This window comes from Chrysochloris asiatica, unplaced genomic scaffold, assembly GCF_000296735.1.
Source record: "Chrysochloris asiatica unplaced genomic scaffold, ChrAsi1.0 scaffold00059, whole genome shotgun sequence".
Classification (NCBI taxonomy): domain Eukaryota; kingdom Metazoa; phylum Chordata; class Mammalia; order Afrosoricida; family Chrysochloridae; genus Chrysochloris; species Chrysochloris asiatica.
Genome location: NW_006408577.1, coordinates 15,731,964 through 15,750,764, shown reverse-complemented (window position 1 = coordinate 15,750,764; position 18,801 = coordinate 15,731,964). Strand labels below are relative to the sequence as shown.

The 18,801-nt window shown below is 39.2% G+C and overlaps 2 protein-coding genes across 2 annotated transcripts in view; one reads left to right on the top strand and one right to left on the bottom strand.

Moving 5' to 3' along the window:
- The window catches only part of STAT1 (signal transducer and activator of transcription 1, 91kDa), a 56,657-nt gene extending 53,019 nt beyond the window's left edge, over window positions 1-3,638 (top strand). The window contains exon 23 of the mRNA XM_006864051.1: window positions 3,214-3,638. Coding sequence (XP_006864113.1) covers window positions 3,214-3,228 — 15 coding nt within the window. The 3' untranslated portion in view covers window positions 3,229-3,638. The remainder of the gene's footprint in view (window positions 1-3,213) is intronic.
- An 8,737-nt stretch (window positions 3,639-12,375) lies between these two features.
- GLS (glutaminase) overlaps window positions 12,376-18,801 on the bottom strand; it is a 111,691-nt gene continuing 105,265 nt past the window's right edge. The window contains exons 17-20 of the mRNA XM_006864072.1: window positions 16,661-16,722; window positions 15,566-15,642; window positions 15,378-15,441; window positions 12,376-12,532 (exon numbers count right to left, since the gene is read on the bottom strand). Of these exons, the coding sequence (XP_006864134.1) occupies window positions 12,376-12,532; window positions 15,378-15,441; window positions 15,566-15,642; window positions 16,661-16,722 (360 nt within the window). The remainder of the gene's footprint in view (window positions 12,533-15,377; window positions 15,442-15,565; window positions 15,643-16,660; window positions 16,723-18,801) is intronic.

The window sequence follows — 18,801 nt, the reverse complement described above, 5'->3', positions numbered from 1 at the left end:
CTACACAGGGTCACAATGATTTGGAACCAATTCCATGGCACACCACCATCATAAAATATGGAGGCTGGTGTGGTGCTGTGGGTTAATGCGCTTAACTACAAAATCCGTTGGAACTGCAACGGATTCAAGCTCACCAACAGCTCCTCAGAAACCTGGTGGTTCAAGCTCACCAACAGCTCCTCAGAAACCCTATCCAGGGTCACTATGGATTGGAACCAACTCAACGACACTTAACAACAAAAATCAAAATATATATCCTATTGTGAATCTATTTCATTGTTATTGTTAGGTGCTGTTGAGTCTGTTCTGACTCATAGCGACCCTGTATAGGGTTTCCAAGGAGCAGTTGGTGACTTTGAACTGTTGACCTTGAGGTTCTCAGTCCAGTGCTGATCCTACAGCACCATACCAGGAGTCTAAAATCTATTATAAAAAGTTAAAATTTATGAAAACTTGCACACACAAATACAGACTGTATGGGGTAGCACTCCCAGTCAAGAGCAATATAATCACTGTTAAGTTGCAGTGTGAAGTCATTCCTGTATAGAGTCCACCTGTAGCACATATAGTGCTGCTGTAATGATTTCTTAGCAAGTGTCTGCTAAACGTGCCGTGTGGCATTCATCATCAGGGTGAGCAGGGCGTCTTTCCAGTACATTGTGTATCACATGAAAAGTGAGCTCTCCTGGTTTTCATGTATTTTTCATTGTGGTCAGTGTAATACCATGAATAACACCGTGGAAGCCATGCGAAGTGCCATTGTTGTTGTGTGTCGTGGAATCAGTTCCGACTCATAGCGACCCTGTACAGGGTTTCTGAGGCTGTAATCTTTACGGGAGCCGAAAGCCTCATCTTTCTCCCGCAGAATAGCTGGTAGTTTCGAACTGCTGACCCTGAGGTTCACAGCCTGATTAGTAACCACTATGCTACATTAGTGGTGCCAGAAGTGTCCTAAGAAGCAGAGGAAAGAGTTGCTTGATGTGCACTGTAGAGTGAGGGCTGCAGCTGCAGTTAGCTGCCATTACAAGATAAAGGGATTCAGTGCCTGGGCCATAGTCAAAAACAGAAAAGGAAATTTGTGTAGCTGTCCTTGCAGCTGTGCCAACGGGCACAAAAACCTTGCAGTATTTTGAGGAATAGTCTTTTAATCTCATTGAAATGCAACTTTTATTTGGGTGCAGCATAATACAGATACAAAATAGTCATCGACTGCCTTTGTGACTGGGAAGGTTGCTGATCAACCATGGTGCTGTAGCACTCCCTTGAAAACCCTATACAGGCTCACTGGGAGTTGGAACCAGTTAGTCGGCATTTAACAACAAACAGCACTCTTCAGTTTGAGGGAAGCCCAAAATTTTAGGTGGGTTTTCACCTGCATGGGGCGCTCAACTTTAGTGGGAGTGGTGTGGGGGGAGGGAAGGGTTACCTTCCTTAACCCCTGCTTTGTTCAAGGGTACTTTCAATAAATTCCAGAAACGATGTTGTAGTCTCTAGCTGCAGCCCTTTATAGCCATTCTATTTTAGGTGATTGTATTCATTTGCAGACTAAAATTAATTTTTTCCTCTCTCTGTCACACACACATAAACACACACACACACACACACACACACACACACACTACCACTATTATAAAGATCTCCAGATAAATCTGGAGAAGACTTAGAAGAGCTAAAAGAGTCGATGATATAGGCACAGCACTGACTTCAAAACCAAAAACCAAACCCACTTCTGACGAGCGATTCCTACTCATAGTGACCTTAGCGGACGGACTAGAACTGCCCCCTAGAATTTCAAGGCTGTAGTTTTTACTGAAGCAGACTCGAGTGGCTGGTGGGTTAGAATCAGACTTCTTCCAGTTAGCAGCTGAGCACGTTCCCGCTGTGTTACCATAATGCCTTCTGGCACTGGTTAGACAAAGTAAAAATTTGACTATTCTCTAAATTGGATGTATGCTGTCCCCACCTTGGTCATGACTTCCATTTAGCCTTCATTTTTGAACTCTCTTGGAGTTGGCTGGTTTTACTTAAGTCTGAAAGTTGCAGCTCAGGATTAGGGGCAGCATGGGAAGGCCAATGCCTGATTCAGCCGAAGGAGCAAGAGAACACAACGTTCACAAGGAAATTGTCCAAGAGAGCCAGCATTTAACCTGGCTTATTTTCGTACAACCTGACATGAGGTGGGGGTGTCCATCTGTGTTTCCTATATAATAAACTTTATCTTCTGGAATTACGTAAGAGCCACACTCTGCTGTCTTAGAGACCTTTGACCAAAGCTCATGAAAAACTGAATAACAGAAACATTATCTCCTAGTAAAGATGAAAGATTTACAGCTTCGGAAACCCTATGCAGGGACGCTCTGGGTTGGAACCTACTTTCCAGCACACCACCACCACAGTCTCAAGCTGCCTGGGCAGGGGACTGGTTTGGTGGTGGGATTCCCACCTTCCCAGCCTCTGCACCTCAAGTACAGCAACTTGTCACTGGAAACTTGCATGGCGCTATGGTACTGAGCAGGTTTCACCAGACTGGACCAGGAGGAAGGGACTGGTGATCTGCTTTGGAAAACCAGCCGCTGAAAACCCCGTGGAACACAATTCTTCTGTGACTCGCATGAGGTCACCATAAGGCGGAATCATCTCCATGACAACCAGAAACTGAGCCAAAGGAAGTACTTGGGAAGGGTAGAGGGGTTCTTAATCTACTTCTCCAGTCTATAACTAAATGCATTTATTGATGACACCTACAGAGTGACCATGATAGGGAATTTATTTATGACACCTACGGAGTGAGCGTGATAGGGCGTTTATTTACAACACATATGGAGTGACCATGATAGGGAGTTTTTTGCCCTTCATACTGCCCTCTCTCCACTGGCATCTAGTTCAGATTTGTCTCATCTGTATTTTGCATGAGCAGATTTGGCATGTTGCTCTGCCCCCAGACTTTTATAATAGCAGAAAGCTTTGTAGAGCCTAAATGAGTTCACAAAATGAAGCTAGCAGGCTGCACAGTAATAACCCATCATCATAGATGGTATAAAAGGTCAGGGGTTAGCTCAGGCTAATGGACTGTGGAGGCTGAAGGCCCTCTAATTTGTGCTTGTTGCTATTCCTACTGCTACATCATTTGAATGGACAAGTAATGTTAAATACATGACTCTGCATGTCCCAGATTCACTGTAATACACCTAACTACATCTTTTCTTTTTTCAGATGAACGCGGTATAGAGCATGGATTTTCTTCATCTCATCGGGCAACATTTTCCCTTCCCATCTGTGATTTCCTCCTGCTGCTCTTTCTTTACCTCCTTTGTGTCTAGGGAAATGAAAGAAAGACCAACACATTTGCTGCATCTTGTTGATAGCAAGTGGATTTGTCCTTAAGTCAGAAACGTCCATTACTCTGAAAGACTTCCTGAATCTTACTGAAGGTAAAATTTTAAAGACACTGTCCTGCAGAATCAGTTTTGCAAGTGGGAAATGTCCAGATAGATCCAAAGCATGAGGACTAGAATGAGTCTTTGGGGGAAGGACAGAGTTTAGCAACCTCTAGCCAAGCTATCTATAAAGCCAGCATCCAACTGTTACAGCTGTTCAAGAGAGCACACGGTTACTTAGGAAACTTCTTGATGTAGAAATGGGTCATTTTTACTCGAAGGAATTTTTATTTTATGAAATCAAATTGTTCTCTGTCAAAAACATAGCTGGAAGTTTTCCAGTGGTGTACCTTTAAAAATAGAGTTCAAAGCCAAGTGTATATAACATTATATAAACTGTTAGATCCCACATCTGGATAGAAGGGAAAAGGTTATGTTATTTATTTTTGGCATCTTCCATACTGGCCATTTAAATTAAACACAAATTTTATCTCTTTTAGAATTAGCTTCGGTGGGAGAATTATGTTGATGATTGTTGTAAGATACTATTTAGTATCAATAGAAGGAGGTACATTTTCCAAATTCACAAGTCGTGTTTCTGTTTAATATCCAAAACAGTATATTCTGAATTCATCACAGTCACTAGTAAATTGTCTTTGTAGTTCTATCATGAAAGCAACACCATTAACCCTCTCTCTCAAGACAAACACTTTAGTTTTTGAAACATTAAAACAAGTAATAAGAACCGATTGCCATAGAGTTAATGGGTACCAATGTGTTTGGTAAGTGCGAGGCTGCTAACTGGAAGGGTCGTAATTTGAACCCACCAGCCACTTTGCAGGAAAAAGATATGACAGTTTGCTTCCATAAAGATTGTTGTTGTGGTTGTTAAGTGCCATCGAGTTAGTTCTGGCTCATAGTGACCCTGTATTTCCAAGCAGTGCCTGGTGAGTTTGAACCGCCAGCCTTACGGTTCAAACCAACCTTGCGGTCAAATGCATTAACCCACAATGCCACAAGATTACAGCCTTGGAAATCCTATGAAGTAGTCCTATAGGGTCAGTATGAGTTTGAAAAGTAATAATAGATGCAGATAAATTCAGAAATTTAATTCATGATTTTAAAGTAGATTGGTCTTTGTTGTTTTTACTCTATTTGTCTAGTCTATTAGTTATAAAATATAATTTTGTCATTTTCAAATTCAGAAGAAAAAACAGTAATTGACAACCCAAGTCATTAACCAGATAGTGTACATACAAATCGCTTAAAAATTTGTATCCGTTGTAATGGCATCTGGAACTACATTCACTGGTAAACGTTTTTCTTACAAATATATTAGCAAATAGTCCCATTTTCTCGTTTGTGTTTTGTCCAGAGACCTTTTGAATGATGTCAAGTGCATTGTGTTACTTAGCTTCTTTCTCCATTTGTGTGGACACAGAAATAGGGTGTGGAGGATGGGTTTGACAATTCTCCCGGACCACTTCCACAGACTGTTTTCTGTCAGCCTATCTTGTTTTCCACTGTCACAACTCTATAATGTGTATGCTGCATTGTTTTCCAGCGGGCACATTTTCTTTAAATCTATTTTTAAATTAAAGTGTATGTGTTGCATTAAATGTAATATGCATGTGATACTTTCCTTGTTTCTGTATACAAGTTAAAGCCTTCTCTCAGTTTCTACATAAAATTGTATGAATCTGACAGGGTTTGGGTTGATTTTTTAAACTTAGCTGATGAAGAAACAGAAGATAAAAAAACATATACTGTTAAGTGCTATCAAGTCAGTTCCGACTCATAGCGACCACACATAGGGTCTCTGAGGAGCGACTGGTGATTTGAACCACTGACCTTGTAGTTCAAAGCAACATTGAGGCATTATCCTGCAGCACCGTATAGGTACATATATACATACAGACATACATTGTTGTTAAGTGCTGTCGACCTTGCGGTTCAAACCGACCTTGTAGTCCAGCGCATTAACCCACATCGCCATATATATCTACATACACACACACATATATATATACAGTTTCTAGTTTCTGGTATGTAACTATTTGTTATACTCTTGCCCTTTGAGAAAGATTGAATGGTTTCATTTTACGACACCAGTGAAGAGACTGTATTTTTAAGACATTAAAATTCTGTTCGTCTCTTATTTGATATAAAGTTACTAGTATCATGTATAGGTTTAATGTCTTTCTCACTTAGTCTTATTTATGGTTAAATATGGAAACATATCAGTCCTCTGAAAGATTGATAGTATTGCCCTTTCCAACCTTGCTATAACTAGCATTGTTATACTAGTCTAAAAGAGATCAGTGCAAGAGATGATAGCAAAAACATGACCAGAACAAGCTATAAGAAGTTCCATAACAAGTAAACCGAGAAAAGGCCTTTGGTCTTGGTGACCATAGTTACTTGCAGGTGCACAAACACATGGGCCCTTGCTTTGATATTAATGGAGTTATTTCCAGTATGATTCTATTTGTCTTTTATGTCCCTGTTTGTGGGGCTTTGTCTTTCTCCACATCAGTCATCTGAAATCCCTGCCTCCATGGATGGGTGAGTTGTAATTGAAAAGTTATTGCACTCACATGAAAGCAGTGCTTCTTTTCACCAAAGATGTCAGATGCTAGAAAGTTATGCCCTTCTTACAATAAAAACATAGTGTGGGGCAAGTTAGACTGAACGTTGACGAAGTCTCAGGGAACAGTGTCCAGGCTTGGATTCTGAACCTCATCACAAATACGTTCCCATATCTGCAACTTCGGAACATCAGGTTTCTTCATAATGAACACAGAGCGATAGTTCTCTAGAAAGTAAAGTGTATCACATATTAAATTCTTATATAATTAATCATTCTCAGAAATAACTACTTAGATCCTGGCTTAGAAGTGTCCTTCTGCTGTGGTTTGTAGGATGTTTTATAAGCATAGAGCTGATATGTGCTCTTGGGACAAATTTCTCCTCTCCTTGGAGGTTTTCCTGAGGAGGCACCAAGTGAACAAATTTTATTTATTGCCAGTAAGTCAAAGTGAAATAGGAGACAAATGTTAATGGGCAAAGTAGTCATGCGGCTATATCTGACTACTCCAGAGAAAGGGTAAGATACAGCTAGACTTTTTTTTGGACACCAACACCTATCTTTTGAACTGGGATGTTGTTCCCAAAGTCAAGTATATTTCATTGAGTGGCTTCTTTTGGTTAATATTCATTCATTCATTTTATATATATCAAGCACTTGCTATAAGCCAAACACGATTCCTGATGTTTTGTAAACACTGATGAACAAATAAACAAAAAGAGGTAAAGATCTCTGCTCTCATGAAATTTGCATTCTAGTTAGATGTTTTGAGTTATTGGATTGTATATTGCAATGCACAGTTAAGTGTACATCACAATCAAGTGTACATACTTAGTTGTCCTAATGTGGAACCTGTACCTAGACCAAGAGGTAGTCAATTCAGTAAGAACAAGGGACACTGCAGGTTTTAAAATCAAGAAAGGTATGCATCAGGATTGTATGCTTTCACCATACTGATTCAGTATGCATGCTGAGCAGATAATCCCAGAAACCAGACTACATGAAGAAGAACGTGGTATCAGGAGTACAAGGGAAGACTCATTAATCTGACATACATAGATAACACACCCTTTGCTTGCTGAAAAAGTATTTGAAGCACTTACTAATGACTACAGCCTTCAGTATGGATAACATTTCAACTGGACCAATAAATAACATCATGGTTAATGGAGAAAAGATTGAAGTTGTCAAGGATTTTATTTTACTTGAATCCACAATCAATACTTAGGGACAATGAGGAAATCAAACAATCTATTGCACTGGGCAAATTTGCTTCAAAAGATGTTTTTAGAATGTTAAAAAGCAAAGATGTCACTTTGAGGCTTAAGGTGCACTTGACCCAAGCTGTGATCTCTTCAGTCACCTTATATGCACCCAAAAGTTGGACAGTGAATATGAAGGAGTGAAGAATTGATGCCTTTGATATTGGTGAAGAATACTGAAAACACCATCGGCTGTGAAAAGAACGAACACACCTGAATAGGAAGAAGTACAGCCAGAATGTACACCTGAATAGAAGCAAGGCTGTCGAGGCTTCATCTCACATACTTCGGACACGTCAGAAGAGATCAACCCCTGAAGAAGGAAATCACGCTTGGTAAAGTAGAGGGTTAGTGAAAAAGAGAAAGACCCTCAACGAGATAGATTAATACAGTGGCTGTAACATTGGACTCAAACATAGCAATGATAGTGAAGAGAGCAGAGGACTAGGCAGTGCATCCTTCTGTTGTACATAAGGTTGCTATCAGTTAGAACCAACTCGACGGCACCTAACAACATGTGCTAGTGCAGTATCTTATTAAAGATGAAGATTTTATAAATCATACATAGCCAAAGTCATAGAGCCGAAGGTTATATAAATACATAAGAATATATGGATTTTCAAAATGTGGCCCCTAAGTCAGTTTGGAAAAGGTTAAAGATACTAATGTTTTTAGTGGATTATGAGCTGGGCTGTAATGCAAAGTCTGTAGCTCAAATGTACCAGTCATTCTGCGGAAGAGAGATGAGACTTTCTGCCCCCGTAAAGATTTACAGCCTCGGAAGACATACAGGTTCACTATGAGTGGGAATGGACTTGACGGCACTTAACAAAAACAAAGAGTATATAGTTCTTAAATGAAACTGATACAGTAATACTCTGCTTTCAAGTTTTGGTGAACTAAGGGTTATGTGTTTGCTGTTATCATTGAAAAATTAAATACTTGCCTTATTGGGGAAAAAAGTTTATACTTAAGTAATTTCAAACTTACTACCTTTATATGTGGGAGTCCTGGTGTGGTGCTACAGGTTAACGTGCTTGACTGCAAAGTTGGTTTGAACCACAAGGTCGACAGTTCAAGCTCACCAGCCACTCCTCGGAAACCCTACACAGGGTTGCCATGAGTTGAAACTGACTCAACGGCACTTCACAACAACACATTTATGTTGCGTATTGCTACCTATGGTGTGGTGCTGTAGGATAAGCACTGGACTACTAACCGCAAAGTCAGTGGTTCAAATCCACCAACCACTTCTTGGAAACAGAGTTGTTATGAGTCAGAACCAGCTAGAAGGCACTTAACAACAACAATAACAACATAGCTACCTTAGGAAGCTGATCAAAAGGGCAGCAGTTTGGAAGCCACCTGCCACCCAGTGGAGGATGCTGTGGTAGTCTGCTTCATAAAGGTGTCTAGCCTTGGAAATCCCTCTGGGGAAGTTTTGATCTGTTCTGTGAGGTCACTAGGATTCTGAATCAACTCCAAGGCAGATAGTTTTTGGGTCATTGGTGCCACACATAGTATCAAACTATGAACCTTTCTCTAATATTACATATTATTTTAATACCTAGTTGTTGGTATCTATTTTCAACTGTTTCCTTTTTTGGTACATGAATGAAGCAGTTTTGCTTCGCTTTCCTATTATAACTGCATGTTGGGCTCAGCTTCCATCAAGTTATTGGCTTTGCAGAGGCAGAGGCATGGGGGCGGGGCACAGTCAGGTTGGGGCTGTGCCATTAACCATCAGAACAGAAATTCTTAATCTTTGCTTTTATGTAGTTTCTCTCTCTCTCTCTCTCTTTTTTTTTTAACCTCTAACAACTTTTATCTTCTAATCCTTCCTATCCCTAAATACAAATATCTCTCTAGTACATCACATCATTTTCATATTTAACCATGAAGCCCTCCTTGCCTAAAAACCCTTTTTATAAAGTGCCACCTAACTGTGCGTTGGGCAAGTCTGTTGCAAAAGACTTCTTCAAAGTGTGAAAATGCAAAGATGTTATTTTGAGGAATGAGGTGTGCCTGATCCAAGCCATGGAATTTTCAATCACTGGCTGATTTATGATTTATGAAGTTATTTGTTTGACAATAAGGAGTATTGTTAGGCACATAGTGTCAGTTCTGATTCATAGTGCTCCCATGTACAGCGGAACAAAACACTTCCAGTCCTGTATTATCCTCATAATCATTTTTATGTTTGATCCCATTTTGGTGAATTAAATTAGGAAAATTATTCTACTCCCTGAAAAACAAACAAAAATGATACAGTAATATATCAGGAATAAATATAACTTCATTTTCACTTTTCACTCCTTTGGATTACTCATGCATTTGTTTCCCCTGCAGTGATATCATGCTTCTATCTGTGGTTGTGTGTATATATATATATATATATATATATATATATATCTGAAGTTGACTTTACATTTTAGGACAAACACTGTAGCTTTTATATCTCTTTAAAACCCTGCAGAGGCGGGGTCTTAGCTAATTGGCATGTAGCTGGATATTCTAGCTATAGAGGGCAAGGAGTTGCCACATGGGACTAAGTTTTTTATCACAGCTCACTCTTGGGTGTCAGCTCCATCTATTAAAGAATGTCCAGTTGTAAAATGTCCATAATACAGGCAGCATAATGCCAGCTGACATCGAGCAAAGAAAATTGCTTTGTGACAGCTTTAATAAGCTGACCACGGAATAGCCATGGTATTTATGTACCTCATTGATGTTAAAAAAAAAAATGTATACTAAGACTAACCTTGAAATGAACAAATTCTCTGAAAACCAGGGATTTCTGGCATTGGAAATGAAATGTTGTTCTCACACATAAATGAAACGTGGGAGCTGAGGTTTGCCAGCTGGTCCACCTCAGATCCTTGTGTAGCAGCACTAAGTTCAACTCCCCTTATAGATTTCATAACTTCTGCTTTCCGGAAGAAGTTAGAACCACTCAACATTCACTGAGCATTCCCTGTGAGGACAGTGTTAGCTTCTGAGGGACTTGAGAGGTGTCTGGCCATCTTCTCCCCTTCAAGGTTGAACTCCTTCGAGATGTCTTGTCTTCATTACTATGACACCTCCATCTGACACCTTACATGGTACTTGGCTCATAGCAGTCCATTGGAGATGGTTTCTTGATTTGAACCAACTAGACATGGTCGACAGAATTCCCATTTCCACTGATGTAGGAGAAAGTGAACTTTTCACACAGTTTTGTTTTGATACATTTATTGTTCTATGAAAAGCAACACTACTTGATTTCATTTAAAATAAATATTTCCCAATTTCAGAATCCTTACAACTTATAATTTTAAGGTTATATTCACTAATGGGAGGTCCTGGAAGCAAATACATTCATAGCTGTGTAATCCCCAGGAAGAACCCAAATCCAGCATCACGGCATTCAGGCACTGCAGCAGTGCCAAGTGGTTGGCTGCTAATCAAGCTCTGTTGTTAATGGGCACTGTGGGGTAATAGTGGGGTACAGCATGTCACACTCAAAAGTGAGTTCATCAGAACTGAGACCAGCAAAAACAAAAGTGTATGCAAAGCTTTAAATTAAACTGACCATATCGAGTTCTCCTGATCCATAAAAGTACAAGTGATCCTAATACGAAATAAAAAGCTCTTTGGAGTATTACATCAACGGCAGCAGTAAGCAGTACAGTCAATAAGCAATTTAAACCAAATGTACTCACTGTTACCAGCCAATAGCAAACAGCCATGGCACAAACCAGTGTACAGTCATAACAGGGGTCAACCAGGGCACATTTAATGAAATCACAAAAATTTTACAAAATAGTTTTGATCTGACAGAAAATGAACTCTTTGTTCCCAAAGAATAGTTAGTAATCCTCTATAACATACCTCTTTCTCTTTGAGGTATGATAGGATATAGTATATGTGCAATTCCTAGCAAATTCTCTTCTTTTATTTTTAGAGTCTCTTTGACCCACTTTACAAATTAATCCTGCACAAGGATATGATGGGTCCAGGTTAAAATAAAAAGGCCTCTTCTTAGTGTGAGACAGCCCACCAAAAATTATACAAGAGGGAAATCAGAAGAGAACTGGAGTTAACCAGTGGTCCCCCAAAAGAACACATATCTTGATGCAGACTTTTCATGATAGATTTTAAGACAGTTGTTACCTGTAGCAGTTCCCATACTATTGGAATAACTTTGGTAACTTAGAGCATGTCTAAGCTTATTCTAGAAGCTGAAAAATATCTTCTCAAAGTGGCCATCTTTTCATTGCTTAGACTGATGAATCTGACTGATTTGGACTTCGCTGTGTAATTAGTATCTGCTGCATCTTCTACAGACAAATGGTGTTGTTGTAGCTCTGATGCCAGAGATAAGAACATTTTCTGTCTTACTCTGGAAAACACGAAACTGCATAGTATGCCAGCACCCACTTTCCCAGCTAAAGGACAGAGGCAAGTATCTCAGTGGGAAGAGAGGCTGACAGGGGATATAGAAAAACAAAAGAATTTCAAAAGTGTAACTAGGTTTACATGTGTTTTGGTCACCAAACAGATCTTAAACATATTCCCTGATAAAGTCTAGTCACAACTGGTCTATCCTACTAACAGTTGTTAATTATATATCCTTTTAAGAGTCACATCAGGAAGCTAGGGTGAAAGGAAACATTTTACACACACAACCTTAAGTGTGTATTTTTGTTCAAACACTCGAACTAAATCTATATTTGAAGCCTTGAAAAATCACACTACTTGCTTCTAAAGGCAGCCTTGACCCATCTGGACAGACTGCTCAACAGAGCTTAGTTCATAAATGCATATCAGCACGTCATCACTGTAAATTGAAAATTCACAAAACACACACAGAAATCATGAAGAACACACAATTAAGCTAGCATTGGTGACTATTTCTTTTACATCAAATTGTACAATGCACGAGGTAAATATTGCTCACATTATGGAGGGAGATTGTTTTATTTCTATTTTTTTTCCCCAAAGAGATCAAATTTGTCCTGTGAGTACAATGAAGAAAACACCAGTAACACTGAAATGACAAATGTTGTAAAATATACATCACTAGCAGATAGAAATACACACGTTCATTCTTCAGAATCATTTTCCACAATTAAATAGGTAAGTGATTTAAATTTTGGGATTAAGATTGTTATAACAATCCATCAAGATTCTTATGGACGGTTTGATTTTCCTTTCCACTGTCAGAATCTCCTTGAGGCGTGTATTGGACTTGGTATTCCTGGAGGATTTTAAATACATCGTGGTGCCCAAAGTGCAGCGCTTCATCCATAGGCGTGTTATTCCACCTAAACAAGGAGCACAGTGGGGATTGGGTGGTTAGGTACAAAGAAGATAATCCAGCGCCCATAGATTTCAAGTGCAGGCTAAATGTCTATTCTATTTATTTGAGCACTACTACAAATACAAATTAATAGTAGAAATACAGAAAGGGATTTATAATTCAAAAAGTGGTATAAGAAACAAATTATGGGGAGCTATGTGGAGAGAGACAACAGTGTCTTCTATGGAGGGACTTTGTTTACATGTCTAAACACTTACGGAGAGCACTTTGTAAGGGAAGTTCTAGTGGTGACAGACTCCTCTGGGATTCGATTTTAATTTCATGAATACCTCTCCTCCCCCGCCCTCCACCCTTTCACTCTTTTGAATAAATTGCTCAGTGAAAATTAAGATATATAACACCCACCAATCTAGCCTTTGACAAAAAAATTATGCTCCCAGCAATTCAAAATCACAAACTCAGAAGTCTAGAAATAACCATGACCTCATTGAGGTTCATATGTATATTGGAGGAACAAGATCAGCCAGAGGAACTGACATTTTAATCATCTCTGGTAAGGACTGACTGGTACCAGTGGGCTGGGTTGGACCACTCCACAGCCTGAAGAAAAGCTACCCTTTTAATAGTAAGTGCTTCTGAGACTGCTGTTCAGAGTGATCAAGGTGAAGCTTTAATGGTAAAGAAGAAATAAAGAATGGTCAACAGTGGCTAGTCAGCTAATGAGCCTTTCAAAAGACATTACTTAAGAGGAGATGTTACTATAAATGTCACAACCCAAACAAGTAACAGGGTATGATAATGAGGTCCCCAATATATGACATACTGAGTCTCTCTCTGCTCATCCCTCTCTCCGTACTTGATTTCATTTTCCCGCAGCTGCCAGTTTTTCCTCCTCCATTGTTTCCATGTGCCCCTCTTAGCACCTTTCTTCTCATTTTCACATTCTTTTCCATTTCTGGACATTATTCCTTTCAATCTTTGTCTTTAACCTGCTACCATCTGAATTTTGTTCACAATATGGAACTGGAGGATTTTTTTAAACAGTCTGTATTTTTATATTTTTGGATAAAGTTTGGTAGTTTGTTTTTAATTTTTACAATCAGGTAAGTAACACTTTACATGAATCTTTATGTTTCCCTAAAACAGCTAAATTGATTTTACTTCTATATATGGCTTCCTAGTGTAGGTGGTCAGTGACCCTACACAGAGGGCAGGAAAGTTTATTTTTCAGTCATTCTCTGTAGCATGAAATTGTGGGAAAATGGAATGTTCAAGTTACTTTTTTTTTTATATACAACTTTTCTATGTGCAAAATGTCAGCTTCAAAGAATATATTAATTTTGCTCCAGTCTACTTTATAATTTTAGGAGAAGTTGGTTTTGTGAAATGGAGAAAAGGGTTGTCTTGGGTTTATAGCTTCCATTCTCTAATTCCCAAATACCAAGTCAGTCACTTAGCTCACTTCCATTTCTACATTCCTAGAGACGAATTTAGAGGAGTAAAAATCAGACTTTAGGTAAACAAAGCATAGTACGTATTTCCAGCATGTGGAAATCGTGTTTTAATTAGGATTAGGAGCACAGGAGAGAAAAATAAAACTTGCCTTTTTCTTGCTCTAGAAGGACATAGTGTTATGGGCATTATACTGAGAACCAAAGGAAGGACTATTCACCTAATGTGAAATTTCAGAGGTTTAGAATACTGCCAATAAAGACAATTTTAGTCACAATGTTTTTAGACAATTAGGAATAAAGTTAGTGTTATCATTTGTATAAAAGTGCTAACAATTTTCAATACTAACATAACTTTGTTTTTCTTTAAATTATAAAACTTGAATTAAGAAAAAGAGAAAGCTTATTAGTAAATGGAAGTTAATATGCTTGGCTATTTATTAACTAAAAGGTTCTTCAGTCCACTGAGAAGTGCTCAGAGGAAAGACTTCTAAAAAAACAGTCACAGAAAGAAAGCCCTGTGGCACAGTTTACTCTGACACACACGGGGTTGCCACGAGTTAGAGTGAACTTGGAGGTAACTAATTTGGTTTCATAAACAAAGATCTCACTGCTAGGCAGGACTCAACTGACTTCATACTTACATAGCTCCCCGTCCTCATATATTGAAGCCAAACTCTTAGTCACACATAGCCTGTATTTTGCTTTCCACTTTTATAACCCTGTATCTCTCCTTAGTTTACTTAAAGATGTATGTATGTAAGTAAACTGCATTCTTATTCCTCCCTTGACTGTTCACTCTGTGAATCAGCATTTGTTGCAGGATGACTAGCAGTTTGCCATGTGGACCAGGAGGGAGGAGAGGAGAGGAGAAGAATATATGCCAAGCAGATTTCTCCCACTATAGAAAATCCTCTTCCGCTTCCTGTGACTTCAAATCTTTTCTCTTCCCCAAAGCACTGATTACAGTTAAACTTCTACCGATTCTACCCAAATCCAGGAATGCCAGCAAACTCCACTATACTCGTTTCAGAGTTGGGTAACAGTAATTTTAATATGGCTCTGTAAAGATTTAACTAGTTTATCCTGTGTGGTTAAAAGCTCCGTGAGGACAAAATTCCAATTTTTTTCTTCTCAAGTACAAAGCATTGTTTTCTTTATACAATGTATTGACTAACAAACTAACCTAAAATTTTCCTAAAAAGAGGCCATTCTTAGGTAAGAAGTAGGATCTGGGAGAGAATGATTTACCCAGCAGTCAAGGTTTTGTTGGTTGTCTTTGCTAAGTCACAAAAACAGCTTCAAGAATGTCTCGGGTACACACATAATGGATTGAAATATACCATCACTTGAGTATGACTTGCTAAGTATATGCCAGAAGGTAATATAAGCACTCACCGATCCTTGGGGAAAGGATTTACTTTGCATGCTTCCAGCAAAAATTTAACAACTTCAACATGGCCTATATCCAAAACAAAAGCCAACAGATTTTAGTACTGAGTAGAAATTCTGAGGAAAAGCAAGCAAGCAACCAACCAAACAAACGAACAAAGCAAACAGTCGCAAGGCTGTGCTTCCTGGATTACCCTCGGCAGCAGCTACGTGGAGCGCTGTTCTGGAGTCATAATCTCGCTGTTCCATGTCCATGGCTGACAAAGCAAACCTGAGAAGTTTGAAGCATAGCTTATCATCATATGCAAAATATATTCAATGAACAACTGTAACATGTACTCCATCAGCTCAATCTTAAGGGCTGGTCGGGTGCCATCCTTTACAAGGCTTCACTTAATCTAGTCTGCAAATACCTAACTACACACATCAAGTCTCTGCAGCAAGTGTTTTGCGTATTTACCAGGTAATTGCCATCTCGCCTGTCTTTCTGAGCTTTGGTTTTTTGGAATAAGGAGTGAATGAATCATCTCTTAAGTTTCATTACCTTACTGACTCAAGAATGGTAGTACAACTGTACAGAAAATCATTTACGTCTCAGAAGAGCATGTTATTAATACCAGAGTTGCACACATTCACAAACTGTCTTTCTTTAACAGTCTGTTTACAAATCAGATTTTAAAACAAAGGTGAGGATAAAGTATAAGTATTTAAAAATCCAATTCATTTCTAAAAGCAAGCAGTTAGACACAGTCTTTCTAAACCTGGTGATCTCCAGGACACCCATGCCCTTGTTCCCCTCCTTCAAAGGTTGGGGTGGCTAAGGGTGGATGAGGGTTGAGAGGGTGAAATATGAATACTTTTTAGCCAGACTATATAGTTAACTGTTTGGGGAAACAAGAGTGTGAGGCTGTTTATAAATAGTAGAAAGGGACAATATCGCACAGCAGGCCTGAGGCACTGGAAATGAAGACCGAAGGTACATTCTGTATAGGTCGTTTTTATTTGGGGGAAATGGAAGTGAGACCTTCTTGTCATCAAGTTGGTGGTGTCATCAAGTTGATTCTGATTCAGCGACCCCATCCACAACACAACAAAACACTGCCTGGTCCTGCACCAGCCACACAATTGTTATAATTGAGCCCCTTGCTGCTACTGTGCCAACCTCTTTTTTTTACTGACCCTACACTCCGTATCTGAGACCTTAGGTAGCCTTAAATGGCTGACTGCCCTGTAGCAACTTCATCAAGATTATAAACCACTTGCTACTCCTCTCCACCTTGTTAACTTACCTCCTGAGAGCAGACACATCTCCAGTATATGCCGCAAACAAAAGATTTATCACTGACTTTACCTGTGGAAAAAAGAAAGTTCAGGCATTCACGGGGGGATATAAATACATAGACTGCACAACAGTCACTGGTAAGTGGCTTCCTGTGTGCTTAGAACACATCAGCTGGACTGCATGGAAAAAGAATCATGGACACATTCCTATAACCAAAAGAATGCACATGTGTGATAGTATTTTCCTTCTTTAAGAGAGTGTTGTGATAAAAAGGTTAAGATACATGAGGGATGGAATGGAATGCCAACTGGGACAAAAGAATGGAATCTTGCGACTTGCGAAGCTCACTAATAGCTGGGGAAATTGAAAGTTGATTCAAACCTGAGAGCAGGTTCACGTGCTGATAAAAACTCATATTGTTAAAAATGGAATCATGGTATATAAATGTCTAATCCCTGACTGCATTCATTGTACTCATCACCCACTTCTTTGGAAATTTTAATATTGAGACAATATCTGCAGAGTTCATTATGTTCGATTTGAGAATAGGGCTGTGATTCACTGAAAAGATGATCGTTGGTTCAATGGCCATGATGTACAAATTAGGGCGTTCCCTGAGCTCATGAAACTACCTCTACTGGAAAGGTGGGTATATATCACTGCCATTGAGTGTCCCAAGACTTCAAAGTACCTACTTTTGACAATTATCTATTTTTCTGTTTATTTCTAAGGAAAGGGTAGTTATTCAGAAGGTCACTGGGTTTGGGCCTGTTTTCATAAAGACAATCCAACTGTTACAAGAAACTAAGCAATTTATCATACAATGTAAATACTTCATACATTCCCACTTTTGTCTCATTATAATTTACAAATTCAACATTCATAATGACTCAACTGATACTGGACTCAATGCTAGAAAACAATTTTAATTGGAAAGATTCAAAGTCATCTATCCTGGGGTGTACCTTCAAGATCTTAAACTGGATGGTCTCCCTTCCCATGGGAGCTTACCCCTAGACAACCTGTGACCTTTTAAATCTCATCGGAATGGACAATTGTGGTTCTCTAATTCAGCATTTTCAAAATGTGTTCTGCAGAAACAAACCACAGATACTTCATGAACAAAGGGTGCTGTGATCAGATACGTTTTTAAAATATTAAATCATTTTCTTAAAGATTCATGAAATACTCTATAAAGTTCTTCAGAATAAGAACTTTTGGAACTAGCTGAGCACATCCCCAAAACATTACTATTGTTGTTATTGACTATGAATGGATCACACTTCAAAAATAGCTCTTCTTCAGTCCACCAGCTTCCCTTTCAACTATGCTTCACTATTCCTGCCCAGCCTGCACTCGGTAGTTAGCACCCTGTGAACTCATATCAGGCCACGGAAGAGGAGGAAGAGCATGATGGAATTATTTGGAATGTTCTAAATGTGTGTGTGTTTCCCACTCCCATCAATTCAGTACATAAAAACATGTAAAACAGAGTAAATACAACCACATACTGGACTTCCCCCATGCTCCATGAACTGGGTCAGTTTTGAAATGGTACTACAATTCATCCCGTTGCCCAGGCCATAACCTCAGGAGTCACCCAGAGCTGCCATGTTGACTATACAAGTTTGAGTCTGACACAAGGACAGGGCCAATTAACGTCCTGCCCCAGCTCCTCTCACCAGCTTGTGGTATCTAGCACGCAGGCCACATAAAGGAGCTGAGGTCTTGCCACGAATTATTGTTAAATGCTTTTGAGTCATGTGTTAAGTGCCATCAAATCAGTTCCAACTCAGTGACCCTGTATAGGGTTTCTGAGGAGTGGCTGGTTTGAACCACCAACCTTTCAGTTAGCTTGTAGTTACCAGGCCAGTGCTTACCCTACAGTGCCACATCAGACAACCCACCATACAGATCATGGGAATGGTATTTGAGTTTCTTCCACAGCTCATATCTACAAAGAAATCCTTTTAGCTCTATTTCCAAAATATGTTTGGAATCTCACTTCTCACCATCTCCATTACAATTGTTCTATGCCTGACCGAGACCAAGAGGCAGTTATTCGAACAGAACAAGGGAACACTGAATAGTTTAAAATTAGGATAGGTGTGCACCAGGGTTGTATTCTTTCACCATACTTATTCATTA